The sequence below is a fragment of the Cyanistes caeruleus genome, chromosome 6 (assembly GCF_971803275.1).
Source record: "Cyanistes caeruleus chromosome 6, bCyaCae1.hap1.1, whole genome shotgun sequence".
Lineage (NCBI taxonomy): Eukaryota > Metazoa > Chordata > Aves > Passeriformes > Paridae > Cyanistes > Cyanistes caeruleus.
In genome coordinates this window covers 36,838,572-36,865,971 of record NC_141706.1, presented here as the reverse complement: position 1 = coordinate 36,865,971, position 27,400 = coordinate 36,838,572, and the positions used below count along the sequence as shown (strand labels likewise).

At 35.3% G+C, this 27,400-nt stretch overlaps 1 protein-coding gene across 19 annotated transcripts in view; it reads right to left on the bottom strand.

Moving 5' to 3' along the window:
• FSIP1 (fibrous sheath interacting protein 1) overlaps nt 1–27,400 on the bottom strand; it is a 68,275-nt gene that overhangs the window by 17,468 nt on the left and 23,407 nt on the right. For 3 of the 19 annotated variants that reach the window (XM_086891961.1, XM_086891962.1, XM_086891959.1), the window contains exon 12: nt 4,751–7,320. The exons of the other annotated variants lie outside the window; for them this stretch is intronic. In XM_086891961.1, the coding sequence (XP_086748087.1) occupies nt 6,940–7,320 (381 nt within the window). In that variant the 3' untranslated portion in view covers nt 4,751–6,939. Of the gene's footprint in view, nt 1–4,750; nt 7,321–27,400 lie in introns of those variants that run through there. 19 annotated transcript variants of the gene reach the window in all.

Genomic DNA, 27,400 nt, shown 5'->3' with positions numbered 1-27,400 from the left:
ACTCAATGCAGCTTTAACTGACTTGCCCAAAGTGGGAGGGCAAAATGTGCTAAGCCACTGTACTTACCTGTCTCTCACAATGTTCCTAGGATAGAGATTCACATCTAGTTGAAAAAATAAAAAAGAAAGGCTCAGTAATGAAAAGGTGATTTGAGTCTCTCTCTCTCTCAGTTTATATCTCTGCATGTGGAATGGGGTAAGGGTATGCAAGTACGTATGCACAAAACCACTATGCACCCTAATGAGTTTGTTAAATCATTTACTGGCTTATTCACAAAACCAGAAATATCAGGATGGGCACAGGAAAAGGCTGAAAATGAAACCAGTACAAAATAATAAAGAATAAATTACCAAGTGAAGTGAATGTATAGAATACAAATTCCTACTCTGCAGTACGTAATTAAAGAATTTTGTAAAATCCCAATATTTGACTCTAGGACATACAAAAAAAAAAAAAAATCTAGATCACTGTATCTTCCAAAACCACAAACCAGACCCATATGCTCATGAAACAAACCATATGGAAAAAAAAAAAATCAATCTTTTAAAAATATTCAAGAATATTTTTAACAAGACTCATCAAAGAATTCTAATAATTTCTGTAATGAGAAACTTAAGATTTATTCTTCTCATGACACAGGAAGAAAGTTCATGCTGAAATCTTTAAAAGGCTACTCTGGGAAAAAAAAGAAAACAAACAAGAAGTGGTGGGTTTTTGGTAATAAAAACAAATATAATGAGATAAAGAATAAAAGGACAATTTTCCTTCTCCAAATGAGGCCTCTTTATAACAGATGAGCTATACTTGGTTGAGTGTTTTACCAGGAGGGAATCTTCTGGCTTTTGGACAGCTGTGAGGGGCGAATACTGTACTGCCCTTGCAAAAAGGGGAATAGTGTGACAGTGGAGAAGTGAAAGCCTTGCCCCGCTCCCCATGCTTACATCTGATTACAGCTACAGCAAAAGACATGCCTGTCTGAAGCTGGAGCACTGCAGAAAAGGTGCCAGCAGACCATGAGGCAAGAAAAGTTGTGCAGTCAAGGAATTAATGACACATCCTATTCAATCTCTCATCCTAATACAAAAGTGAACCTGATCCTAAATTCAAGAAACACCTGTGGCTATTCTGAAGCTGCTGCAAAGTAAACCAGAGGAGTTCAGTCTGCTAAACTTCAACTGCTACTAGAAGCTCTATATACAGCTTCTATCATTAGGAAAGGAAGGAAATAAAGACCAAAGATACTGTACCCATAAAAGGATAAATTTTGCTTACAATACAATTTTGATTCCTGATTTTACTATATAATTTTTTCTGTTCAGCTTACTGTATCTCACTTTATTCTATTTGAAAAAAATTACTATTAAAGAGATAAAACAGTTCAATCAAAAGCTGGACTGGAGGACTCTGAATTCCTTGAATAAAATATATTATATGATGCATGAAAGAATACTAATATGGGCAAACTATGCAATATTGTATATGCTAAAAATGAGAAATCAGACCTACAAATCTTTTAGAACAATGCTGTGTTTTTGTTCTTACAAGTGATCACAAAACTGGGATTACAGCAAAAAAATTAGAATTTGAGAAAGGTAAGCACAAAAAAAGTCAAACAATGAAGAGAAAACTGCATTCTGTATTTCTTCTGAAATTAGACACATCATGATACCTCAAGTGATTAAATTTTACATTATTTGAACAGTAAAACAAAGTATTTTATTGACAACCATATAACAGTAAGATTACTGCAGAATGTTGAAAAGAGGAAAACACTGATGAACAGAACTAAAAACAAGAGGTGACATACCTCACAAAACTAAAGGAATGTTTCATTCAGCCTCCTCAATTATTACCGCCTTCATTACATATTGCATGCAATTTAGGACCATACTCTTATACTACCATTTTCTCTTCACTTACCTCACACAAAGAAAAATAACATAAGCAGAAAGTCTATGGTCTATTCATCAGCACACATCTTCTAAATCTCTGCCTGTGCATTGACACAGACTGCAATCATGCCTGATTTATTAGTGCAGTTCAGTGACTCCTTTATCGCTATTTAATCCTGACTGCTATATACCCTACAATTGCCAACTATCTACACAGCACCTACTGCACAGTATGTGTGTCTGGCACTATAAAAGTACTGAACTGTAATTAAAATTACAGCATTACTAAGCATACTACGACCATTGCTAAAGACGACTGCCAAAGGTAGCTTCCCGAAGGGGATCAGCTTGGACATTCTACAGCACTACCTGACGAGAACATTACATTTCAAGCATATGAACACTTCAAACAATGGAAAATATCACAAGGTAAAGCCAAGGCATACTGATATGCTCTTTGCACCTGCATATTTCGGTGTTCATGTCATATAGCTACAAGGAGTTTGAGTAAAGCCACAAACAATATCCAGATGTGAGATTATCTGATGCGTCTTTTAATAGCACCAAAGAACTCACAGCCTATGGAAGGTAAAGGGCAAAAGGATTCAGAAAAATTCTTTTCCTTTTTAATTTTGGTTTGTTCAAAGGGTTGCTTGGGGGCAAGGTGCTTCAAAACCACTTCAGGGTGGTCCACTGTAGTTTAATTCTCCTCCTCATCACTCTCCTTGGCATCTAAATGAAAGAGAAATTCTTGTAAAGCAGTATTAAATACTTGTTTTTATTTTCCTGCTTCAGGAGATTTTCTTCCTGTAAATCACAAAACCTTTAGAGTTCATCTATATATACATATCCTCTAGCACCTTACCCAGGGTATTTTCCAAAAACAAGATAAATATATCTAAACAAAATTCCACTCTAAATTTTCAGACATGTATCTTATCCCACTTGCCAAAAGTCGAGAGCTACTATCATGTAATTCATAGTTATAACATGTGAAGCATGGTATTCATACACATGGTAACCAAAAACCTCATATTTATGCTTTTAATGGAATTCCTCCTTTCTTCATAAACGGGAAGATTACTGGTTTTGCCTGGTTTTGTTCAGTATGAAACCGTCAACCAATAATGTATATCTAATAAAATAATAAAAAAGAAATAGAAAAGTCATTTGATTGAAAGAAGCTAGTATGAGTAGGTATCAAATACTTAGTCAGATTTCTTCAAAGACACAAATTCATTTTATCCAATATAGGATCACAGGATCATAGCATAATTGAGGTTGGAAGGGACCTCTGGAGCTTGCCTATTCCAAATGCTTAAAGCAGAATTAACTAGAGTAGGTTGATCAGGTTGTGTCCAGTCAGCTTCCAACTCTCTTTGGGGATGAACCAGCACCACTGAACACAACCCCTTACTCACCTGTACTAGTGTGCAATCACTCTCAAAGGTTTGGGGTTTTCCCCCTAATGTTTAAAAGGAACATTTTGCATTCCAGTTAGAACCCGTTTGTTGGTTTTTTTTTCTGAAAGAAAAGATATGAAAACAATGCTTATGAAGCAAGATTTGTGAGCTAGCTTCCACCAATTGCATTCTGAGTTCAGTTAAACTTCAATAACCCTGAAATACTTAAAAAGGAGTGTCTGAAAAACATTCACACAATGCCAGGAATTTAATACTTTTAACCAACACAAGACTTTAACACTCTTTCTTAGAAAACTCAAACAATATGTGCCACCATCAATAAGTACAAGGAAGACACTATCTCAAATTTCATCTTCTAACACCAAGTTAATTAATTTTCCTATAACAGTCTTGGTAAATCATATTAACAGTTTAACAACACATTGTTCATGAACATCATCTTCTGGGCTTGCTAAAGTCACTCTTTACTTGACGGTTCTAACAAAGCTAAAATCATCAGCCAGTTGCTGGGTTTCACACGATGGCTAACAACACAAAGATTCACAAAAACCAGACAAACGAAACGAAAGAATGGATAAAGTTCATCTGAATTTTACACTGGAATGTGTTTTCAAGTCAAACTTCTGCCAAGAACTTTTTAGTACACAACTGTTCTTTGTCAAATACATATCTGAGTCTAAAGCTGTGCATGGATTGCCATCCAGTGTGATGGCTGCTATTTGTGAAACCATACATAAACTTTCTTGAAAACAGCTGTTAGAAGGAAAACCACAGCAACAGAGCTCAGCGTGGGCCAGTGATCATGGAATCCGCTCATGATTTCCAGAGAGCATGTGCAGTCCAAGGTGGATCCATTCTAACGATGGCTCCATTATCAGCACTGGCACCACCGCCGCCGTCATTTGTAATGTCGACTGAGAGACGGCGGAGGGTGATACAATACTTGTATTCTTAATGTTGTATTAACCCCTACAGAAATTGCATACTTCTGCTTTTTCTACCCACCCTCTTGGGACAAGGAGTCCTCTCTGCCAGTCCTGCTGATCATTACTCTCACATATACTTTTTTTTTTCCATATTTTTTTAGGGGTAGCTGATTCGCCAAGCACTTATTGGACTTGTGCTAATTATCATGTCTGTTCCCACAGTATACAGACAAGTGACTTAAGAGCCACAACCTCCTCCAGTCCACGTTTCCTTCTTCAACCACAAAGAACAAGCCCTAGATTGCAAGTTAGGAAAAACTCCAGAGTTATTTAGTATGAGAGTCTAGACATACAACATCTGTGCAATAAAACTAAATTGATGCTTGCTATATCTCATCACAAAATCCAAATGAAAGATTATTTTAGGCCTCTCAGTCTTGGCTAAAAACTCTTTATTTATGAAACTATAATACTAATACTCAATCAGCTTCTTCATTGTCCTTTTGCTTTTCTTCCTATCTTCTTTTTCAAATATTAGTACAAAAATGAGAAGTTTGCTTTTTAAACCTGAGAAACCTTGCACCTAAACAGGTATTATCCTTGTATTTGTGCTGTTATTTCTAATCACAGTACCTTGATGAACTGTATCCTAACTATTACTGGACCATTTTTATACATAGTCATTTTTTTAAGATACTGACACATCTGTCAACTTCATGCTACCAAAAAATTAATAAGAATACTGTTCATTTCAATTTCCAGGTTGTATGAAAATTCAGAATAAAACTGAGCCAAGGAAAAATCCTGTCACATTCATGTTTCACTGACTTTTCCACAATGAACATTTAATGTTTCTAGCCTGCACATGTAAATTGATTTGAACACAACTTCAATCCACTGCTTCCATCTAAATGGCCTCTGCTATACTGGCACAGGAACAAGTCCTTTCTCATGATACTATTTTTCTTGACAAATCTGTTTTGCTGCTTGTTATTTTTTTCCTTCTTTTTAAAAAATTAGCACTTTTTTCCCATTTGCAATCTCTCATTAACCACTCTTGTGGCCAGTTTAAATTTTGTCTAAGAATATTTCTGAGATTTCTTCTTGCAGTAATTTAAATCTGATGAAGCCCATAAACCAGATCATTTGAAAACACTCAGTCTGTGCAGCAAACCTATCTTACTTTGGGGGGATTTTTTGCTACAAATAGAGGTGGCTAGTTCACTGATATTAGAAATAGTATGGTTAGAACTTGGTATACAATTTTTTTAGCAAAGAGTGATGTAAGAAAAATATTTTAAAATAAAGAACTTTGTCCCTAGTATGACTTAAAACAGGTTTGGTCTCCTTTTAGTGACAGGATATTCTAATATATAATGTTCCTTTCTTTGACATACTATGCTCATTTCAGAGCTTATAAGCCTTAGCCTTTATAAAATTCTCTCTCTAACCTGATAGTTTTCTTTTATATTTATCCATATTACCTTGCAAATGCAAGACTATTTTCCCTTTTCATATACTTAGTGTGTTTGAAATAAACAAATCAGTTCCAAGCCTTCTTTTGCAACTGGATTACCTTCACTTCTGACCTTTCACTTTTAAAATGAGTTTGAAAGTTGGGGGGGGTTGGGAGGTTTGTTGGTTTTTTTTGAAAGCTTTCCTTTCAATCCTTATTCCCTTGAGAAGTTTAGTCCTATTAGTTCTCAGAGTCTGCTTCTTGACATCCACTGTTTCTATTTTGTTTTCTTTACTAAACATTGTGAGTACCATCATTTCACTGTCACATCAATCAAGCTGCCTTTCATTTAGCCATTTCTAGTTGGTTTCTCACTATTTAAAATGACATCTATAGAAACTTTCCAGCAAGTTGCTTTCATTTTCTGTCTAAAGAAAAAAAAACCCAAAACACTATGACATTACTAAAAGGAAAAAAGTGACCAGTGAATGCTTGTTAAACTTACTCTATTATACCTTTCTCAAAGGATATCTGGGTAATTAAACATTTTGTCGCACTACCAAATCCTAGATCACTTTGATAACTGCTTACGAAATTCTGCATATATTTATTCAACTTCTGTGGTGATCTGCTCATTTTGACTTCAGACCTTAATAATTCATTCAGTAACTCTAGATTACTCTAAATTTTTGATACATATGCTTTTCTCTTCTGATTCTTTGGTCTGACTTGGAAAAAGACTCCATTTATTGTACCCTGTCTCTTCACTGCCCTTCCTTGGACACATTCCAGCACCTCAATGTCCCTCCTGAATTGAAGGGCCCAGAACTGGACACAGCACTCAAGGTGTGCCCTCACCAATGCTGAGTAAAGTGCAAGAATCATTTCCCTGGTCCTGCTGGCTATGCTATACTAGATACAGGCCAGAATGCTGCTGGCCTTCTTGGCCACCTGGCCACATGCTGGATCATGTTCAGTTGGCTGCTGACCAACATCGCCAGATTCTTTTCCACTGGGCAGCTTTCCAACCACTCTTCCCTCAGCCTGTATGGGTTATTGTGGCCAAACTACAGGACCTAGCACTTGGTTTTGTTGAACCTCATGCTGTTGGTCTCAGTCCACCTGTTCCTCTGCAGAGACCTACTACCCTCCAATAGATCAATACTTCGACTCAAATTTTGTATCTGTAAATTTGCTAATAATAGATTCGATACCCTCATCCAGATCATCAATAAAGATATTAAACAGGTCTCAGCCCTACACTGATCATTAGGGTGCACCACTGGTGACTGGCCACCAAATAGAAGCAGCACCATTCACCAGGCCTCACTGTCCAGCCAGTTCTTAACCCAGCAAAGAGTGCTCCTGTCCAAGCTGTGGGCTGCCAGCTTTTCCAGGAGAAAACCATGGGAGACAGTGTCAAAGGCTTTACTGAAGTCAGATGGGCTACATCCACAGCCTTTCCCGACCCCTGGTCACAAAAGGAGATGAAGTTGATGCAGAACCTGCCTTTCCTAAACCCCTGCTGGCTGGGTCTGATCCCTTGGTTGTCCTTTATGTGCTGTGTGATCACACTCAACATGACATGCTCCACAGCCGTGTTCAGCACCAATCTTGCATGCTACAAAAGCAGAACCAGATTCCACTCAGAATTTGCACAAGAGAGATCTGATTAACTTCTACTTCACAACTGAGGTAGCTTTTTTAATAAAAAAGCCCTACTTTCTTAGCACAACCAGCCTCATCAGGAGTTAGATCTAAAACCGGGGATTTAATAACTGCATAGAAGGATCCCTCAGCACTTTAAGCATATAAGTTTTAAATTTACCACCTAAAGTGCCCAAATATTCTTTCTCTTTAAATTCTTCCCATATTTTCTGCTGGAAGAGATATCTGCCCTCATTTCCTACAACAAAGCTGTTACTGTGCTTTATTGAAACAACTGTGCTATAACCCTGCAAACATCTGTGAAGGGTTACATTTACTGGTTGGTTTGGATTTTTTCTTAAATATTGTAAGTGACAGTAAAAGTGATTTAAAAGTGCCAGGCATTAAGCCTAAGATAGATAGATGTCAGTAGGGCTTATCAGTATAAAAAAAAAAGGAAAAGGAGGGGGTAAATCTTTATATTTAAAACACACTGATAAACATACGAATACAGTAATGTGAGGAAAGCTAGTCCTATATAACTTGGCTCCAATTTGTTAGATATGTTTTCACCTTCAAAATGCTGCAGGCTGATATTCACTAGCTGGTCAGCTAGCAAGTTTGGTTTCAGTTTAAATGTAGTAGGAGTTGATTATAATTGTAGAATGCTCCCTACCGATTTTAAAAACCTGTATAGTCCTTCATGCTTATAAAAAGCACTGGCAGAGCCCTGCAGCTTTCCTCAGCAACTACTTATTAAGACATAGACAAGCATCCAAACATGAAGCTTTTTCTTTTCAAAACACAAAATCTCCACCACAATGGACTAACATCATGTAAACACATCTTTTTCCCTTCATTTACAATACAGATATTTAGAATAATAGGAATTATTTCTGTGATACGGGCAATAATTTCATGTGAAGGATTCCCAACTTCCAGTCAACATGCTGAGATGAAGCAACACATTTCACATATATACAAATTTGCCCTCAAAAGGAGAGGAAATTTGCCTGAATTCGAAGTGAAAATCTGTAAAATAGACAGTAACAGAAATGGTAGCAGACAATGGGCTCATTGTTTATAAATACAAAAACATGACAGGAAATTAGGATAAATCATTCTAAACAATAGAATATTAGGTAATCATATGGAACATCTGCTCCTGTAAATACTGTCCAAGATGCTGCTGGCCTGCTCTGCTGCCAAGGCACATTGCTGGCTCTCTTGCAGCTATATCCCCTATCCACCAGGAACCCCAGGTGGAACTGCTTCCCAGCCTGCAGCTCCCCAGAACTGTTGTTGGCAGTTCCTCTGTCCCAGGTGAAGGGCTTTGCTTTTACCCTTGCTGAATTTCATAAAGTTTCTGTTGGCACACTCCTCCAGCTTGCTGAAGTTTCTCGGGACAGCAGCCCTGCTCTCAAGTGTATTGAGCTGAGAGTCACATCACCTCTCTGCCCTCCCCCAATCTGGAATCACCTTCAAACCTGAAAAAGAACACTTTTTATACTGTACTTTATAAACACCTCTGTAAATTATGCTTCCCATTTTCATCTTATTCAATTGAAATCATTATCCAAGGTATGAATCCCATGACTAAGTAAAATCTCAAGGAATCATCCATATCCCCTTCCATCTTCAAACCATAGCTAAAGTATGTTTAATTTTTCAAAGTGATGGGATTTTTATGCACTAATCAAAGCTTTGTATCCAGCTTAAACCAACTCTGAATATTACAACAAAAGAACCTGAAGTTACATGCCTCCTCTGACTGGCTGGATTTTTGCCATTCATGCCTACTATACAACACAATACCATTAATTGATGTCACAGTAGAAGAATTTTCCTCCCCTGGAGTTACATATCCTAGAGAGGCAAGCATTCAGGACAAATACCAAATTCAGTACCCAATTACATGCTCATGGCAATAAAGACTGAAGAGAACAAGAAAAAATATAGCTATATTAATAATGATAGTGGTACTCCAAACACAAAAATACATCTCTGTAGTTCACACTCTCAACACTTCCCCACAATATGAGGTTAGGAGGGACAATGGATCAATCCTTTCTCATTGAAGGGAACTTGGGCAGAAATAACAATGTGTGGTGCATTGAGAGCAATAATGCAAGAAACAACAGGGGTTGAAGGATTAAAAACAGTTTGAATTTAGACAACAAAGAAACAGACAAAGATACCAAAACAATAGCTTAACTTTTTTTTTTTTTAATATTTCTTAAAGCATTATTCAGTGATCCACTGTGCACTACTTAAATTCTTATTTCAGTATTGAAGAATTTCAGTATGAAGAAAAGAATCTCATCAGGGTAGGTATTGTGATGTAGAATTCAACACAGCACTTTTAAGAGACACTGTCTATTCATCTCTGCCACCTGGTTTTGAGTCCAGTCTTACTTTTGGCAACTAAAATCCTCCTGAATTTAAAAGCTTTACACACTTTCCCTAGCAGAGGAAAAAAGTGCTTCTAAGAAGGTACTAAGAGTAGGGAAAAGAATCTCCCATTCTACCTTCTTCTTTTCAACAAAAGGAGGAAAAGATCTTAAAAGATATTCTTATACTCAGCTCTCTATTTTCTCAACAATGAGTAGTTTCTACCGTGACTAAAAATCAGAAATTTCTTGCAGGAGACACAAAACAGAAGGAACACACAGGGGTCAAAGAAGGAAGCTAAAGGAGAAAACACAGAGCATGAGACAGCACTAATGATGGAAAGATTTTGTAAGAAATGAATGGATGAGTGGGTTGCAATGATCACAATGGTTTGGTAACAACTCAAAAGGGACCATCTCTGTTATGGGAAAAACAGGGAAAGAAAGGGAGGAAAGGGAAGGGAGGAAAGGGAAGGGAGGAAGGAAGCAGGGAGGGCAGACAGGCTAGCAGGTCGGGCCGGCCGGGAAGAAAGAAAAGAAAGAAAAGAAAGAAAGAGAAAGAAAGAGAAAGAAAGAGAAAGAAAAGAAAGAGGAAGAAAGAGAAAGAAAGAGAAAGAAAAAGAGAAAGGAAAAGAAAGCGAAAGAAAGCGAAAGAAAGCGAAAGAAAGCGAAAGAAAGCAAGAAAGCAAGAAAGCAAGAAAGAAAGCAAGAAAGAAAGAAAGCAAGCAAGAAAGAAAGCAAGAAAGCAAGAAAGCAAGAAAGCAAGCAAGAAAGAAAGCAAGAAAGCAAGCAAGAAAGAAAGCAAGAAAGAAAGAAAGCAAGAAAGAAAGCAAGAAAGAAAGCAAGAAATAAAGCAAGAAAGAAAGAAAGAAAGCAAGAAAGCAAGAAAGCAAGAAAGCAAGAAAGCAAGAAAGCAAGAAAGAATATGATACCAGAAAAGGCAAACAGAAGTTAATGTGGTAAATATAACACAACCAAAATGTGAGAAACAAGAACCAAGGAAAAAAGATGATTTTTTGCTTCATCAAAACAGCTGATTTGCCTCAAAATTCTATCAAGGGCAATGGATCAGCCACACCTCCAAACATATTATCAACTGCCCTGCTACACTGCCATGTGAAATCACCTAGGGGAAAAAAGCACACACAAAACAACCCTGGACTAAAAAGGCAACTCATGCTAAAAACAAACAGAAAAACACAAATTTTTAGAGAACAGTACAAATGCTGAATGTTCCCTTAACAGATCCTCTCCAAATAAATGCTTTGAGCCTCTTGTTACTGGTGTGCTCTACATAGAACAAGAAATAATAAGGCAAGTGGATAGAGATGTATTCGTATTCCCTTTCACTCTGACAAGTATAACAATGCTTTTAATGTGATAAAGTGATATTTTATAAGCCAAGTCACTAGTGTAACAATGTTTGTTATTTCATCCTTTATAGCACATTGTTTCTTGGATGACTTCCCATCACAACATCCTCGTAGACATTTCATACCTAGAACGACTTCTAAAATGTTCATTGTGTGTCCTCAGCTACAGAGAACTTGTCAAAGGAAAATGTGGTGGGCAGTTTGCAGCTTGCCCCCCACCCCCTTCAATATGTCAGCATTCTCTCCAAAAGTCTTGTCCTTTACTTAAGGGAACTTACAAAGCATTCCTCTTTCTGGACTTAAACACATTTATTTACTGAGCATGATTCATGGGCATAGTAATATACTCATTTTTTAAAGGCAGAAATAAAATAATAAACTTACTTCCTTGAAACAGTATAAAAAGCCAAACACCAAAATCTATGGAAGCGATCAAAAGAGGATAAACCAAACTACAAAAAGGAGGAAAACTGGTAAACAGGCAGGTACCCATGTTCTGATCTGAATATAGGGGTCGAAATGACTCAGTCAGTCCCAACAGAATTATCATTATCAATTATCATTATCAATTACACAAAGAAACAGGTCAAGAAACCAAATGTTTTAACCCTATATAACGAGATTTATAAAACCTAATTAGAAGAGTGAATTCCAATTACTTCAGCATGAGCTCTGTGCTTTCATTACACCAAAAAAATCTTCAGCCCCCAAAATCGTATTTCCCCCTTTGAAACAGTCCATACATCTCACTTCTACTTCTTCAGAGGCATAAAGTGTTTGACTTTAGACATATAACTGGTACAAATTAAATAGTGTTCTCCCATACTTCTGTCTGGATGTTTGTAGAAATTAGTTCTCCCAACATGAAAAAAAGGGAGCTTTTAAGTCTATTTCCTAGATATGTGGAATTTTTCCTATTACTGGATGTCCATAATCGATTAACACCATGATTCCAACAACCTAAGGGTTGCAAAAAAAATAACATTGAATGTTCCTGTATTTCTCCAAATTCTAAGTCGCTTCTGATGATTTCCTTCTAAATTAAAAAAAAAACCTTTATGAACTGTATATTTATATGGCGCACTTCTGAAGAGTGGTCAACAAGACAACTTGCCAGTCTTTTTTTTTGCCTCTATTTGCCACAAACAAGTGCTCAAATGTCTTTATGTAGGACTTCAAATTTAAAATTGGGTATCTGCAAGCATAAAAATGATGTTCAATTAAATATTTTTAATGTTAGTAAGATAGAAACTGGTCATATTTCTTCACCTGCCACCCCAAGTATTTTACTGAAGAAGAAAATTTAGAGTTAATTAAGTACAAATAATATGAACAACTGAAACATTTAAATCTATCACTTTTATTTTGCCTTTACGAAACGTATTTCTCCAACAAAAGATTAAGCTACCTCTCTTGAAATTAATCCTGCAGCCAGATATACTCCTTATAGCTATGTAATTTAAGGAACAATATTAAATCTTAACAGTAAATCACCTTCAATATTTTGCATGCCTTTGGGTATTGAATTTTACATCTGCATCTAGGAAAAAAAGACATGCTATTACTCAGCAGGATACAGATTCCTTTTTGTAAGTGGAATTCCAGACATTCCGTTTGTTTCCCATAAAAGTAGAAAATAGTTGGTCTTTAAGCAGATCAGAAATAGTACATTTAAACAGCATAGGTAGAAACCACATCCAGCCAAACAATAGGCCACGGCAAAAGTTTTATTCCTTTGTACAAAATTCATATATATGAACCTTTGTTTAAGCAATTATATGATTTACATATTAGAAGATTAATATCTCCTGACCAGTAAAGAGACACAACGAAGTCTTTAAAACCAATTCTACAAAATTATTAAATGTAAGAGGCAACTACCACAATGGAAAAAAGGACTATCTATCATTTTTTTCACTGGCTCTTTTCACAGCCAGCCATCTCAAGGTGAAGTAGCTACCTTGCAATGTCTCATCTGGCCACGCAAAAAATTCTTCTCACATGATGACAGCTATGCATCTAATTTATTATGTGCACACAACAGGCACTTTCCTATTGTGAAAACAAATCTCCACATTACTATGGTAAAAGCAGTAACTAGATATGCAAAGAATAATTTACATGAGAAAATGATTCTGTACACAGCCGGTGCACACCATGCAGAGTTTTTTGCCACAGTGTTGTGAAAGTCTAGCCCTGGTTTCTATGGCCTGACTTGGCAAGACAGCACCTAAGCAAGCATATACAACTGAATACACAACTATAAACCTCATCTAAGAATAATTTAAAAATCACATAGAAGTCAAACTTCACTATGGATTGGACTACCATAATATTTCTGCCCACCTTTTAGTGTTGCTGGAGAAAGTTCATAGTTGTTACTGCCATAAAGAAAACGCAAAAAAGAAATTCACCAGAAAATTGCACTTTTATCCCAGAAGCATGCATTTTTGTTATGGTAAGAAATCTCTGAAATGGTCTAGACATTTTGTTCAATTAATTTTCTTAAACCATCTTATAGCATATGCCACAATAATGAGTTATGTTACTTTTCTGCCACTTTCATAATTTCCAGTAATGCAAACTACAGGCTTCATCCTAAATAAACACAGGAAAAAATTAAATTATGGATATTTCTTTTAATTCACATTACGAGCATGGACCTGCAGGATCCGACCTTTATAATACGAATTTAAGTAGTGAAGACAGATTGGCAAGATCATAAAATATTAAATAAGTAGACCCTTCCTTTGTACTTGAACAACTGCAAGCATGTACACCTAATTATGACAAAGCCACTCAATTTACCCCTCCACAGTAAATACAAGTATGTAATTAAATATAATTAAAACATCTATTAATGTATTTTATATATATATATTTCAATCTATGAAACTTCACCACCATAGAAGTATCTGAATACACAAATACTGACCACATATTTTAAATAGAACTATTATGTTGGTTCTGGAGAGGGAAAACAATTGAAAAGTGAGGAGATGGTTATTTTTAGAAATATAATAATATGTCTTTCATGTATGATATGAAAGAGATCTCAGTAGTATGTCTCTGATGTAAGACACTTTGAAATCCAATATGAAATCTTGACATGTAATCATCTTTACTGTTTAGTCTACTTGTCATACTAACAAAACCCCACTTACAGCAAGGTTTCCCATTTTATTAAAGATTCCTGTGCAGGTATATGCCAATAAAGTATAACCATAATTAAAGTATGCCAAAAGCTAGAGATAAGCTACTGACGTTTTGGACACCTTAAGCCAAACTATCAGCCTGCTGTTATAAACAATAATGTAGGAGTAACATATTTGTCATGTGTATACACTCCTCTTTCACATAAAATAAGACTAAGACATTTCCTACTATTTAATTTTTTATATGAATGGTTCTAATAAATTTGTCAGAATGGAAAAATAAATACGGTAACTCAAGGTGAAAACTACTTCTAACAATATCTATATAGTAATACCTTTAACAGCACTCTGACCAATATTTCCTTTTTCCAACAAACCCAGTAACCTAAGTTTTAATTCTGAAAAAATTAAAAGATACAAAGCAGATACTGTACTGAGCTAAAGATAGCATTCATTGTGTTCTGTCTTGTACAGCTGCTTCAGCAAAGTATTATATTTTAAATGGCTAGTTCCTTTTTCTTACTGCTTTGCACAACTTATTTATTACTAATGTTCAAACACTAAATACAACCTTTTGTATTTATTTTTGACTTACCACAATATTTTATTTTATTGATAACTTTACCAGTTAACAAAAGTAATTCAGAACCAAAGAAGATCAGTGAAGGGGGTAAAGGATCTGGAGCACAAGTCCTACATGGAGCTGCTGGAGGAGCTGGACTTGCTTAGCCTGGAGAAGAGCAGGCTCAGGGGGGACTTCATTGCTCCTTACAACTACCCAAAAGAAGATTGCAGGCAGATGGACATTCTCCCATGGAATGAGTGATAGGACAGAGGAAATGGCCTCAGGTTGCACCAAAGGAGGATTAGATCGGATATTTCTTCACTGAAAGGGGGGTCAGACATTGGAACAGGCTGCCTAGAGAAGTGTCTGGATCATCCCCCCTGGAGGTATTTAAAAGATGTGTAGGTGTGGCACTTCAGGGACATGGTTTAGAGGTGAACATGGCAGTGCTGGATTGGACTCAATGACATTAAAGATCTTTTCTAACCTAAATGATTCTATGCAAACCTTTTTAGTCAAAACCATAATATATATGGCAGAAAAACAATTTTTTAAGAATTTATTTCAATTTATTTCAGAATTATGTATCAAGTATTTTCTAGGTTAATTGAAAATATTTGTGATATTTAGACATATGTTTTGAACAGCTTGTACACTATCAGTTCACTACAGAAGTCTGAGATACAAGACCATTATTATCACAAGTTTACTATTTCAGAATTCTTTGTTAAGGCTACTGTGCTCAAACACAAATATCTACAAAGATGAAAAAGAGCAATGTTTTAAAGAAAATTAATTCCATTTGTAATATTCTTCTTTAAATATGTATTCTGCTCTTTCTCTGTCACATTACAAAAACATAAAAAATATGGCTCTTGAACATTCATGATAAACTCTGTTCCAAAAGCTATAAATGTTATGGCTCATTAAACAACTGCCTAGTTTACCTGTAAAGACTATTATGCATGAATATTCATATCTAAATAAAGTGTTCAAAAGAATCAGTAATTCCAAATGACAAATTTACAGATTTGTATGAAAGCTTAAGAAGCAGCACAGGATGAGGCTATTCTCCCTCCTTGCAAAGAGATAATCAAGATGATACTATTTTAAAATCTATGCCACAGGTAATATATTCTGTTTGATTCATTCAAGATTTAGGACAGGAAATAAATGCTGAAGGAAATTACCACATAAATGACATTCCTTGAAACTAGATGGGCCTGAGAATGAAAGACTTCTTATTTTATCCAAGAACTCATCCTGTACTCAAAATATAGTATTCTGCTCAAAATGAAAGGACATCTGTCTCAGGTTTTTCAGGAGGTAAACTAGTAAAAATCAGTCGAACAGACTTTTCAAATTTACTAAAGGCAACTGTGAGCATAGATTATGACTAGCTTTAGCTTAGAACCTTAAACTGACTTAAGACTCCAGCAAACTCCTTAAACATTTCAAGTACAAACTAAGAAACTGCATGAGGGACTTTTTTTAATGTTTTAGGCAACTTGACACCCAAGCACAAACAGCATTCACAGAGAGCACATGAATGCACCTGCAGTACTAAGTGAATTTCATTTAGTTGAATGTAGCCTTTCTTGCAGTGTACACTTGTTTATGTAATATCAAGAGTTTATAAAGTGACTGGTCTTGCAATGATTTAAGTACTTGTATGTATCCAATCTGAAAGAGATGTAGTGATCTAATAGAATATGAATGAGCAGATTTTATTGGGGGAAAAAATTTAATTACCTAAATAAAAAAAATATTTGACTTATAAGTTAACTTATACATCTAATCTCCCTCTTTGAATTTACCTGACACCTGCCTAACTGCATCTACAGCTAGAACCTTCAGAGTAGAGCAATCTGCACAAGCCACTTCGCTTGCTGTACACAGGCATTCTGTGAAGGGTCTGCCAGTACACAGAATTTTGGGCAGTTCCCCTTTCTTACCAAAAAACCCTCAAAGGGCTGAAAGAACACCACCTTCCAAAATTATGACATCAGTGCTAAAAGAAATAGAGCACATTTTTAATTATTGTTTAATTATTTGAAGACTGCATTTTTTGGGGCCAAAGTAATACTTACTAGTCCATCAAGTTTAAATACATGTTAATTGTCTTCAGGCATTTTGAACTAGACAACTATGCAAGAATGGTTCAGAGTACATTCATACAATTTCACTTCAAATCAAGCATACCTTTATTTTTTCCCTTGTATTTTCTTGCAATAATAAGTATCCAAAAATTGAATGTTTTTCTTCAGAGCAGAAAGCATGTGCAATTATCAGCTGTGGCTGACAACTGGCTGCTATGCAAATAAAGCAAACTCATTGCAGGTGGCATTCATTTCACAAAATTTTATTAATGATTAATGAACTTTAAATGTCCTATAGAGAATGTTTAGCTAGTTCAAGCCAGATTGTTAAAAATCACCAAATTCAAAATTTAGCTTGCTATACCATAAATCCCTCAAAAATGGGATTTTTCTATCTTTCACATTATATTGTTACTACACTATATTACTTTATTAGCTTTTACTGCTAAAACTTCTGTTAAAGACATTAGCAGTTTTGTTGTATCAACGAGCTGAAAGTCATTCCCATCTTTATCTTGTTTAGTTTGTTTCTTCTCTTCTGCATCTCATTTGGACACCTTTATAACTGTGTAGGCTTTATTCAGGCAACAATTTTTCACTTTTAGTGAAAAAAAACCCAACCTCATGGAGATTAATTAAGAAAATTAATCAAACATGGAGATTAAGAAAACGACTGTTCTCTCTAGCTTTCACCAAAACATAAATAATATTTCTGCATGAGATTCTGGTATTCTGTACCAAAACTGCACATCAACGCTACTTAACTTAACCTTACTTAAACTTTGTATTTATTTGCAGTTAGGAAACCTGCACATCACCTGGCAGTTTATAGTTTCAAATACGTAATAGTGAGGTAAACCACAGAAATGGTTTTAAATTGAGATTAAGAACAAATTGAATGAGGAAGTGTTTGCTGCATGCTGTGCTCCAAAAACAACATGAAAGAATATTATAAATCAGGATTAAAATTTCACATTAAAATCTGTTGTCCTCACATTGCATTTTGTTTTCTGTTATTTGGCTGCTCAATGGAATTTATAAAAGTAAACCCCACATTCAAAACTAACTAAACATAAGAGAAGCACCTATGATCTACCTTGCCCTACTGACCATGATCAGCCTACTCACACACTATGAAACTTAAAGAAAATAAATAATAGCACATTAGCAAACTACAAATAATAGCAAACAGAATACAAACAGGAAGCCTGAAAGACAGTAGAGAAGGAAAAGCTAGAGTCAAAGGCTCCATCCAAATACATAATCCAGTATGTGGAGTGACTGTAATAGGTTCTACCAGTGTCTTAGATACCTCCATAAAGGAAGTATTTTACTTTTATTTTAAAGTATTTTTTGTAATGGAATGGCAATAAATTTGTGAATTAATAACTTTAAGGCTGAAGGATGGAAGTGAAATTAAATTTTTCAATGACAGTGTTAAGTTTGACAACACTTAAGCACATTTTTCCCTACAAAATATTACCCCCATGGGTTTTGGTTGAGTTTGGGATTTGTTTTTTGGGTTTCTTTCCTCCTCTGTGGGATTACTGGGAGGTCAACTGTGAAAGTACAAGTAAGATTTGGCCTAATCATTTTCTACCTGGCAAAAATCCAGATAATAAGTCATGTAGTATAATTAGAAGCTTGGAGTTGTTTTGTTGTATGTATTTGCTTATGAAGCAAGTTCAACAGTTTATCAAACTTTAACTGTAACACATCTCTACTGATTAACCAAGCTCTTTCCCTCCCATATTCTCAGCACCAATAACTGGTTTTATCCACTGTTATGTGTGTTCTCAGATGACATCTGTCAAGCACAGAAAATACTCTCATGAAGGTCTTACCAAACTAAGCATTTACTGAAAGATCTGAGTATCAAAACCAAGTAGTAACTTCAGCATTTAATATCAAAATTATTCTGCCAAACAGATTTCTACAGCCAGTCATACTACCCTGTGACTTCTCAAAAGTCTCTGTGGGATTATGGCAGGCCTTAACTGATGTAATCTTTTAAGAAAAGGCAAACAGTAGAGCCCTAATGAAGGTAATTATATATCAAGAATTAATAACAATGCATAGAGTAGATACACATACAGAAAATGTGGGTTTTATTTAAATTATTTACCTAATACAGTCTTCAGAAAAGGTTTACAAAAATGAGAAAAAAATAGGATTCTTCAAAAGAAGAAAAAGTCATTTAATGCCATTTTCCATCCAGCTGATGGATTGGAGGTGCCTCTCTAACTATATCAAGATGTATTCAATACACTCATAGAAAGATTACCCCAGAATTTAACCATACAAGGCCTTAGTAATTCAAAATCAAGCTATTCAAGTAAGAGCTTATTTTTATGTGACATCTTTGTTCATAAAGGCCACTGAAGTGCTACATGAAACTACCTAAATTGTCAGTTAGAAAAATAAGTCAATCAGCTGTTGAGAAGAGCTTACTGAAGGACACAGAAAAAGAGGAAAAGGATCCCAACCAAACAACATATCAGAGCAGAAAAAAGAAATACCTTACACCAAAGAGAAGTTGAAGTAGGAACAATAAAATTAGCTGAGCTGGAATTGGTTCTGACACTAGTGTTTACTTCTACAATAGTTAAATTCTGTTATTTAAAGATTAAAATTCCTATTATTTCAGTTTTGCTTCCCTGCTTACCATGCCAGTTTAATTTCAGAAATGTAAAAGGAAATCCATCTGCTCTGCTAGAAGAAAATCAACAAAACAAGGAAAACAGTTTTTATTCCAAAAGTACTTGTAAATTGAGAAGATAGGAATTTTAGTATCTTTTGAATGCAAAGGTATTTCTTATAAATTTATTAACTTAAGTATCTTGCACATTATCCCTCAGAGGTGAGCAAAGTAAGCAAATTTTACTTTTCATCTTATTAAAAATCAGAGGTTATCTCTAATGTAGCAGTTTTGTGGATTCACATTTTAATATAGAAAAAATAGTCTAGTAAAGCAAAAGACAATTAACTGTAGCCTAAGACTGATGGCACAAGTTTCTGCTCTTGTTCTTTCCGTGACACCAAATTTAAATGCAGAATTTAAATCAAAAGATTGCAGGTAAATCACCAGCTTTATAACTTGCCCACTGAAAACCTGGCCATGTTTTTTTTGTGTCCACTGCACCATTCAGAACATATCGAGTTCTCTGAAATGCTTTGACTTCTGTAATACAACACCAAAAAGGAGAAAAAAAAAAAAAGTAATAGACTATTTTTTTTGAGGCTTTTATTTTCCAACACAATTTTTCTTATTTTAAAAAGCATCAGTCGCCCACATCATCTTTATTTTCTTTGCCCAGTCTTGACACATGCGGTTACTTATCGCATGGAGAAAAATATCTGGTTTACCACTATCATCTGAGAAATTTGCATTTGGACTCTTAACAATTCCCAAAGCTTCCCAAAATGAGCAGAATTAATTGTATTAGGGGAGGAAAAAAGCACAAAACAAAATAAAACAAAACCACTAATTTCAGCTTACTTTCTTAGATTTTCCATAGTAGCTTAATCCCATAAAATCCAAAGTAAAGCCTGTTAGATATAAAAGAAAAGTGCAAAGCTCCCCATTTAAGGACTAGTTACAACTCATTAAAGTAGGGACACATATAATTTGAAGCATTAGAATGCATGCTGAAATATAATTAGTGGCTATGAATCAAACTGGGATGGATTGAACTAATTCCTGGAATGCTATTATGGAGAGTACCTTGTGGAGAAAGAATGATCCTTCTGTTTGCACAGCAACTAAACGGCTTCAATTTACTTTTAAAATTGACTTGAATTGGGATAAAGGTCCAGGATTTCAAAATGTGGCCTTCCAAATATAATCAGCCTGAATTATGCCTGTTTCACACTGTGATACTTGCAACCTGGTTACAGGCAGCAGGGATAAGGCTGCACTCAGCTTATTTCACTGCTTAATTTATATGGTAATTACCACACCACAGCCAGAATGTAGAGCATCTGCCAAAACTGAAGGCCCCAGAATAATAAAACTGACATGTGCTGTGATATTGTTGAAGTGCTGACTAAGAAACTTCTTTTATCTCCTCTTGAAGCTATAAAATGGTATTCATGTTATTACTAGCCGGGAATTTTAACAGCCTTGCACTGACAGCAATTATGTAACACATGCACAAAACAATAGAGTTTCACATCACTTAATAAATCCTTGAGCTCTCTTAGCTCCAGATCTCTCGCTGGCTGGATTTTATGGTCTGGTAGTTCTATCCGACCTTCAGAACACTGAAGTATACAAACCACAAAAGCACTAGAAAATTATTAGAAACAACTGGCTTTTCTCCCTGTTACATCTATTTAATGAAGAGGGCATGATGTACAATGACGGAGGTTAATTAAAAGATTTGTCCACTCACTTTACTCTGTAGCTAAATGCTGCTTTGAGCCCCTGGTATAAAAACAAGTATGATACAGATATTATTTTTCCTATCATGATTATCCTCTTATTAACCAACAGCTGCATTTAGAAAAAAAAAAGAAAAAAAAAAGGTAATTTCTTTAGCATGCAACAATAAAGCAGATTTAATCTAATTTATTTTTATTCATTTTTATGAAAATAAAAACATGTCATTAACATAAAATAAATTAAATTTGGGGCTGATTTTCCTGCTAACATTACCACTTCTGTTTCCAATAATATGTATTAGTTTTTTAGCTTTCATACATCACACCTGAAACTCCTAGTGACAGGGCAAAAGTTTCATAGAAGAACTAGAACTATTGTACTATAAACATTTAAAAAGCAATCTGTAAGATAAGGAAGTACAGGTAATTGAAAATAAAGAATACAAAGACAAGTTCAAAGGCCATTTCTGTATTGGAACTTATATTGGAGGATAGTGTTCACACTTCTCCTCCAACCAAGAAGTGTTTGGCAGGTGGATGGATTACAAAGGGAGAAATGCTGTTACACCTTGTGAAAAGTACAGAGTGACTGGAAGTCGCTTGGTAATGAGACAGAGACTGAAAAACCAATCAAAGTTACTCATACAGTAATTTTAAACACTAATAATTGACTTTGTGTACCATTCAGGTGGAAAGGCATTTGTTTGCATAATGATTGTTGGCATGAATTCACTATGTACCCCTAATTTATCTCCACATTTCGTACCTATAATATTTACAGGTTACAGTCTAAGTGTATCATTCATAGTCTGAATAATGTGTGCATGATCACTATTTCTAATCTTCCTTCACAAGTCCATACTCTCTACATTCTATACAGTTCTTACTTCTGTCATTTCTTGAATTAACATAATTCAAGTTTATTATTATTGTTATATAAGTTCAGGTTAAAGACATGCCTTTCTGAAAAGGACCACCATCACACTATACTTGAAATTTCTCTCACAAATATAGATTACAATGCCCTCCTTTGCATACAATACCAAAACGATCACCATTCTTTTTCTCCTTCACTAAATTAAAAATTCTTAACTGGTTACTGCTATCACTTTGAAGTAATTTACCTCACTACTGTTTTCTAGCTCTACCTCTAAAAAAACTAGCAATAAAAACACTTGTTGGTACTTATAATGGATTTTATTTCTTTAGTCAATTATCCTAAACAAAAAATAAGTACAAGATATTGTATATGAGTGACAATCCTAACCATAAACAACTCTAACCACTTTCTCAATTACACAAGATAATTATTACAAGGTATATTCCCAAGTATACCTGTTAAATATGCAATAAATCAAAAATCATCAATCATAAATCAAAAAACTGTAGGAGTGTGTAATATTTATATGCCACTACACTGAAAATGCAATATACATGGCTTCAACAAAAAAGGCTCTGTAGACTGCTCCTCACAAACCAGAAGTTTCCAGCACACTCTTAATTAGCTTCAATTACATTTAAGCCAATAGCAGAGGACAGGCACAAAATGTTTGTTTCCTGCAGAATGAAGACTCCCTGTTGAGAGACACCACTCTTCCTTGATATTTCTTTGAAGAAAAGCTTTGATTTACAGAAAGAAAAGCAGCTAGGAAAGAAAAAAGAACTGCTGCAACCACATGTTCATGTTTGTAGAAGCAGTTATTCAGTTTTAATCTTTTCCAAGAACATCTCAAAAAGTGAAATCATTCAGAACATTTAAATACTCGTCTTAGCAAAAAATATTGTTTAGTGTTCAACACATATAGATACCACACTATAATTACATTTTGCATTGAGGCACTAGGGATGATAATGCAATCAAAAGGAAAAGATACAGTTCTAAACAAAGAACATCAATAGTCCAGGTAGAAAAGACTATATGGTATGAATAATGACTAGCTCCCTCCATAATGGACTGGGGAGCTCTCTGCATGTCAGAAAATTAAGACAACCACATAAGGAATAGAGAAGTATTCTAAAAAGAAAAGGTCAGTGACAGAGCACATACAAAGGGAGATTATTAGTATGGAGGTGTGTTTAATTTCGATTTGGTTTTGCATTTGGGAAATATAACTAACTACACAATAGGTTTACTCTAAATTGAAGAGGGAGCCTATGAAGATACAATGCAAAGACTCTTGAAGGAATAATTTAGAAATATGAAACTTCTACAGCAGGAATTCAAATAAAGCTATTCACTCCTAAACATAATTGGCAGAATAAAAAAATAAAAATGGGTCACATTGAGAAGCATTTCTTATGAAGTCCAGTCTGTATCTTCTGTCTTCCAATGTCAACTTATTATAATGGGCTTCTTTTTTTGGTCCTACCTGAATAGTTGAAACTAAAGGTAACAAACACCCTATATAGAAAGCATTTCTCCATAAATAAGTAGTATGGAGCATATAAAAAGTGATCATTATCATGCAGTATCACGTTCCAATGTACACTTCTCAGTATCTCTAAGCAGAACAGTGCCAAAATGAAGGAATAAGGAGGTGAATCACACAGAGTATTCTGACTTGGAAGGGACTCACAAAGATGATCAAGTCCAACTCTGAAGTGAATGGCCTGTACAGGGATTGAACTCACACCCTTGGTGTTATTAGCACCCTGCTCTAAGGGGAAATCAAAACCAGACAACAGAAAAATACCCAAAGAGAAGATCCTACAACCCTGCTTCTTTAAGAACTGGAGGACTGCATTAAAGATTAGGATTTATCACAAAGTACATGGCTGTGCTTCTTACATGAACACAATCAGTTTGTGTGAAGATAATTACAATTGCCCAGCATAGTTACAAAAGTACATGCCCAGAAAGCAATTTCTAAGTCTCAGCCTAATTCCCCTTTATATGAGGGAGATCTTGATGGCTAGGACATAAGTGAGTCTGAAAAATTTTCATCGAATTTTCATCAGAGCCCTAAAACAAACCAACAGGGGGAAAATAAAATTAAAAAAATTAAAAAATCACGTTGTTAGAAACCATTAATCTACATCAACAGTGAGACTGTCATCAGATAAAGGAAGTTCCTAGTTCCCACACAACAATCTGTTCATGCATTTTGCATGAGAGATACAACCAGTGGTCAATATTCCACCCATCACCAGGCCATAGAAATATCATCCTTCTAATTTATGCTGGTTTGCCCCTGAACACTTTGTTCCTGGATGAACACTGTAATAACATCATGAGAAAGATGATGTCCTTCCTCCTCTAAATCTTGGAAAAAGAATGATGTAAGGTTAGGTCACTCTACTGCCTGAAGCAAAATGGAGATAAAGCTAATGAGATGAAATTGTTGAGGTTGAATAAAGTGGGGGCGTACTCTAAGATAGGCTGTGTTTCTGAAAGAAAAGAGGTGTAATTTTGATCATGTCTGATAACATGCTTTGTACCTATGGCATGCTCTGAGCATGTGTAGCAAACAGAGGCCATAGACAAAGGAATGCTCAGTCCAGCATCAAAAAACAGACTTAAGCATGAGACAAGCCACGAGGTGCCCAACCCTGCCAAACTGGCAACCAGTACAAATACTCAATAGCAGAATGTGGGGCATTTACATATTTTTCCATCAAAAGTTTATATGCCCTTAGCTCTAATGAGAGAGACTATTTTAAGTGCAGATTTTCTGGAAAGGGGACATCCCAGCCTCATAAGGATTTTTTGATACTGACCTGTACTGTGCAGCACAACTAAAAAATATGATGTCTAATCAGACTATTTAGATTTATAAGAAAAAACTTTCTAGGCTTTTCTGCAACCAACTTTGTTTTACTCTTTTAACAGGTTTACCCTGTTTCCGAAATAAAATTACTATGTTCATGTTAAAAATACTGCTGTTGTCATCTCAGGAAAGCATTTCTAGAAGCCAAAATTCCATCAGAAATACTTCAAGCTTTCAACTAAGCTTTGTCATAAAACTGTGATTATCAGATTTATCACAGTATGCTATCAGTTTGCTTTAAAACATTATTTGCAGTATCCCTCTTATCTATAACTTCAAATTATATTCTTAGGAATCATACTGAAAATAACTTTTTGTTTACCACTACTGCCTTTCATAGGTGAAATATATATATATATATATATATATATATATATATATATATATATTATATTGCTTAAATGGAAATAAACAACACATCAACAGCAATGGTACAAATATTTATAGAAGTCACATTTGCTAGGACATTTAAGAATGGTTTGGAACCCCATGTGGCTGTCAAACAGTTTGATGTAGTTCACAGGAGTATCTCCACCTGTACATCTGCTATGTGCTTTACATCTTTCACTCATAGAGACGTTGTATGATTACATTTCCATCCTGGCCTAGTGAGCTAAAGTGTCTCAAGAAAAACACCAAAGCTCTACTACACAGTTTGTACATGCAGACATACAGACACACACAGGTAAAAGATAAATTTACAGCCAAAATATTTCAATGTTGACATTTATCACAGAGTCAAAATCGCACAGACACCAACTACAAGATGTAGAGATGCATTTATATGCTACTTATCAAAAAATAAAGTTACCCACAAAGGATAAATTACACCTAAGTACACATTGCAAGTTTCCTCCACAGCAGCCCTGTTTTCCATTTCTCATTTTGAACGGGACATCCTGGGGCAAAGCAGAAACAGCCTTCCCTGACAACATTTGCAGAGAAACAGGGGCTTTTTCCTGGCTATTTCACTGAGAGTACAGAGCGCAAGCAGGCCAACAAAAATAATACCTCTTTCCTACCAAAATTAAAGAACAGTGCTAACTTGCAGCAAGGAATGAGGAAGTCCTGCATTTGCCAGTAGAGATGTGTGACAACAGGTAAATACCTTCTCCCTTGCCTCACAGGGACATGCACACTTCAATGATGAAAATTTTATGGTGTCAACACCTACTAACCAGAGAATTTTTAAGCATTACTTCAATATTACCGATGCTACATGTTGTACAAACAGGGAAGAGAAAGGAGAAATGAAAAGCCCAAATAAACCTGTTGAGTATATCCATACAAAAGGTACAGGTACACAGATAGCCAAGCACTTGGAAAACACAAAAACTCCACTGATCAATAAACGTGACTGTCTTTAGCCAGAAGGCTTCAGGCATGAGCAGAGCAATGAGCAATTGTTTAAAAATATAACCACGGGATGAAGGGCACCATCCTGCTTTGAAGCCATGTATTTATCTCAACCATGAACTACAGATGACAAGTTGAAAGAGGAGTTTAAAAGGAATGAAAAAAAGCATTTCGAGTAGATACATGAAACCCAAGTTGGAGATGATGAGAGAGGGCAGGAGGCAGAAAAATTGATGACATTGTAAAAAAAGTAATAGGCAAATACAACACTATTGAGGTCAGAGAAGACAGCAGTGTGACAAAGATAAACTGAACAAATAACACAAGAGCACAGAAGTCAGTTTTCATGGACTCTTTCACCAAGAAGCCAATTTCCAATAACAATCTGCTTGATGGTGTTAAATGCCATTTCTAAATAAACAAAATGAAGAAAGCAATGCAGTTGCCCTTAACCCATATTTGAGACACAAAACAGGGGGAGATCAAAGGATGACTTTAAGTTGCACTACATGAATTTAGAGAGGGGTGAGTATTCAAAGATACTTTGTTATTTTATGATGCCAAACACCACAACATAGCAGAGTTGTAAACCAGCAGAGTTGTTGTCTTAACTGGAAATTGCATTTTGGGAGAGGGAGGATCAGTAACTTAAATTTACAGAAAATTTCATCATCCCTACCTTGAAATCCATTATATTTAAAACAGGTCCCATTACAGGTGTCAAATTCCAACAATAATGTCTCATATACAGTATCAATACACAAATAATACTTACAATGCAACTGGAAATATTACTTACCACCATCCTAGGAATGCAGTTCAACTTAATAGGCACTTACATAAAAATTATCTTAATTTTCCATATAAAACAGAAGCATCATTAAGAGTTTAATCATTAGCATCATTAAATATTTTAATATAATATGCTTTTAAAAATTTACATGTTTTACAAAAGTTTAATTTCAC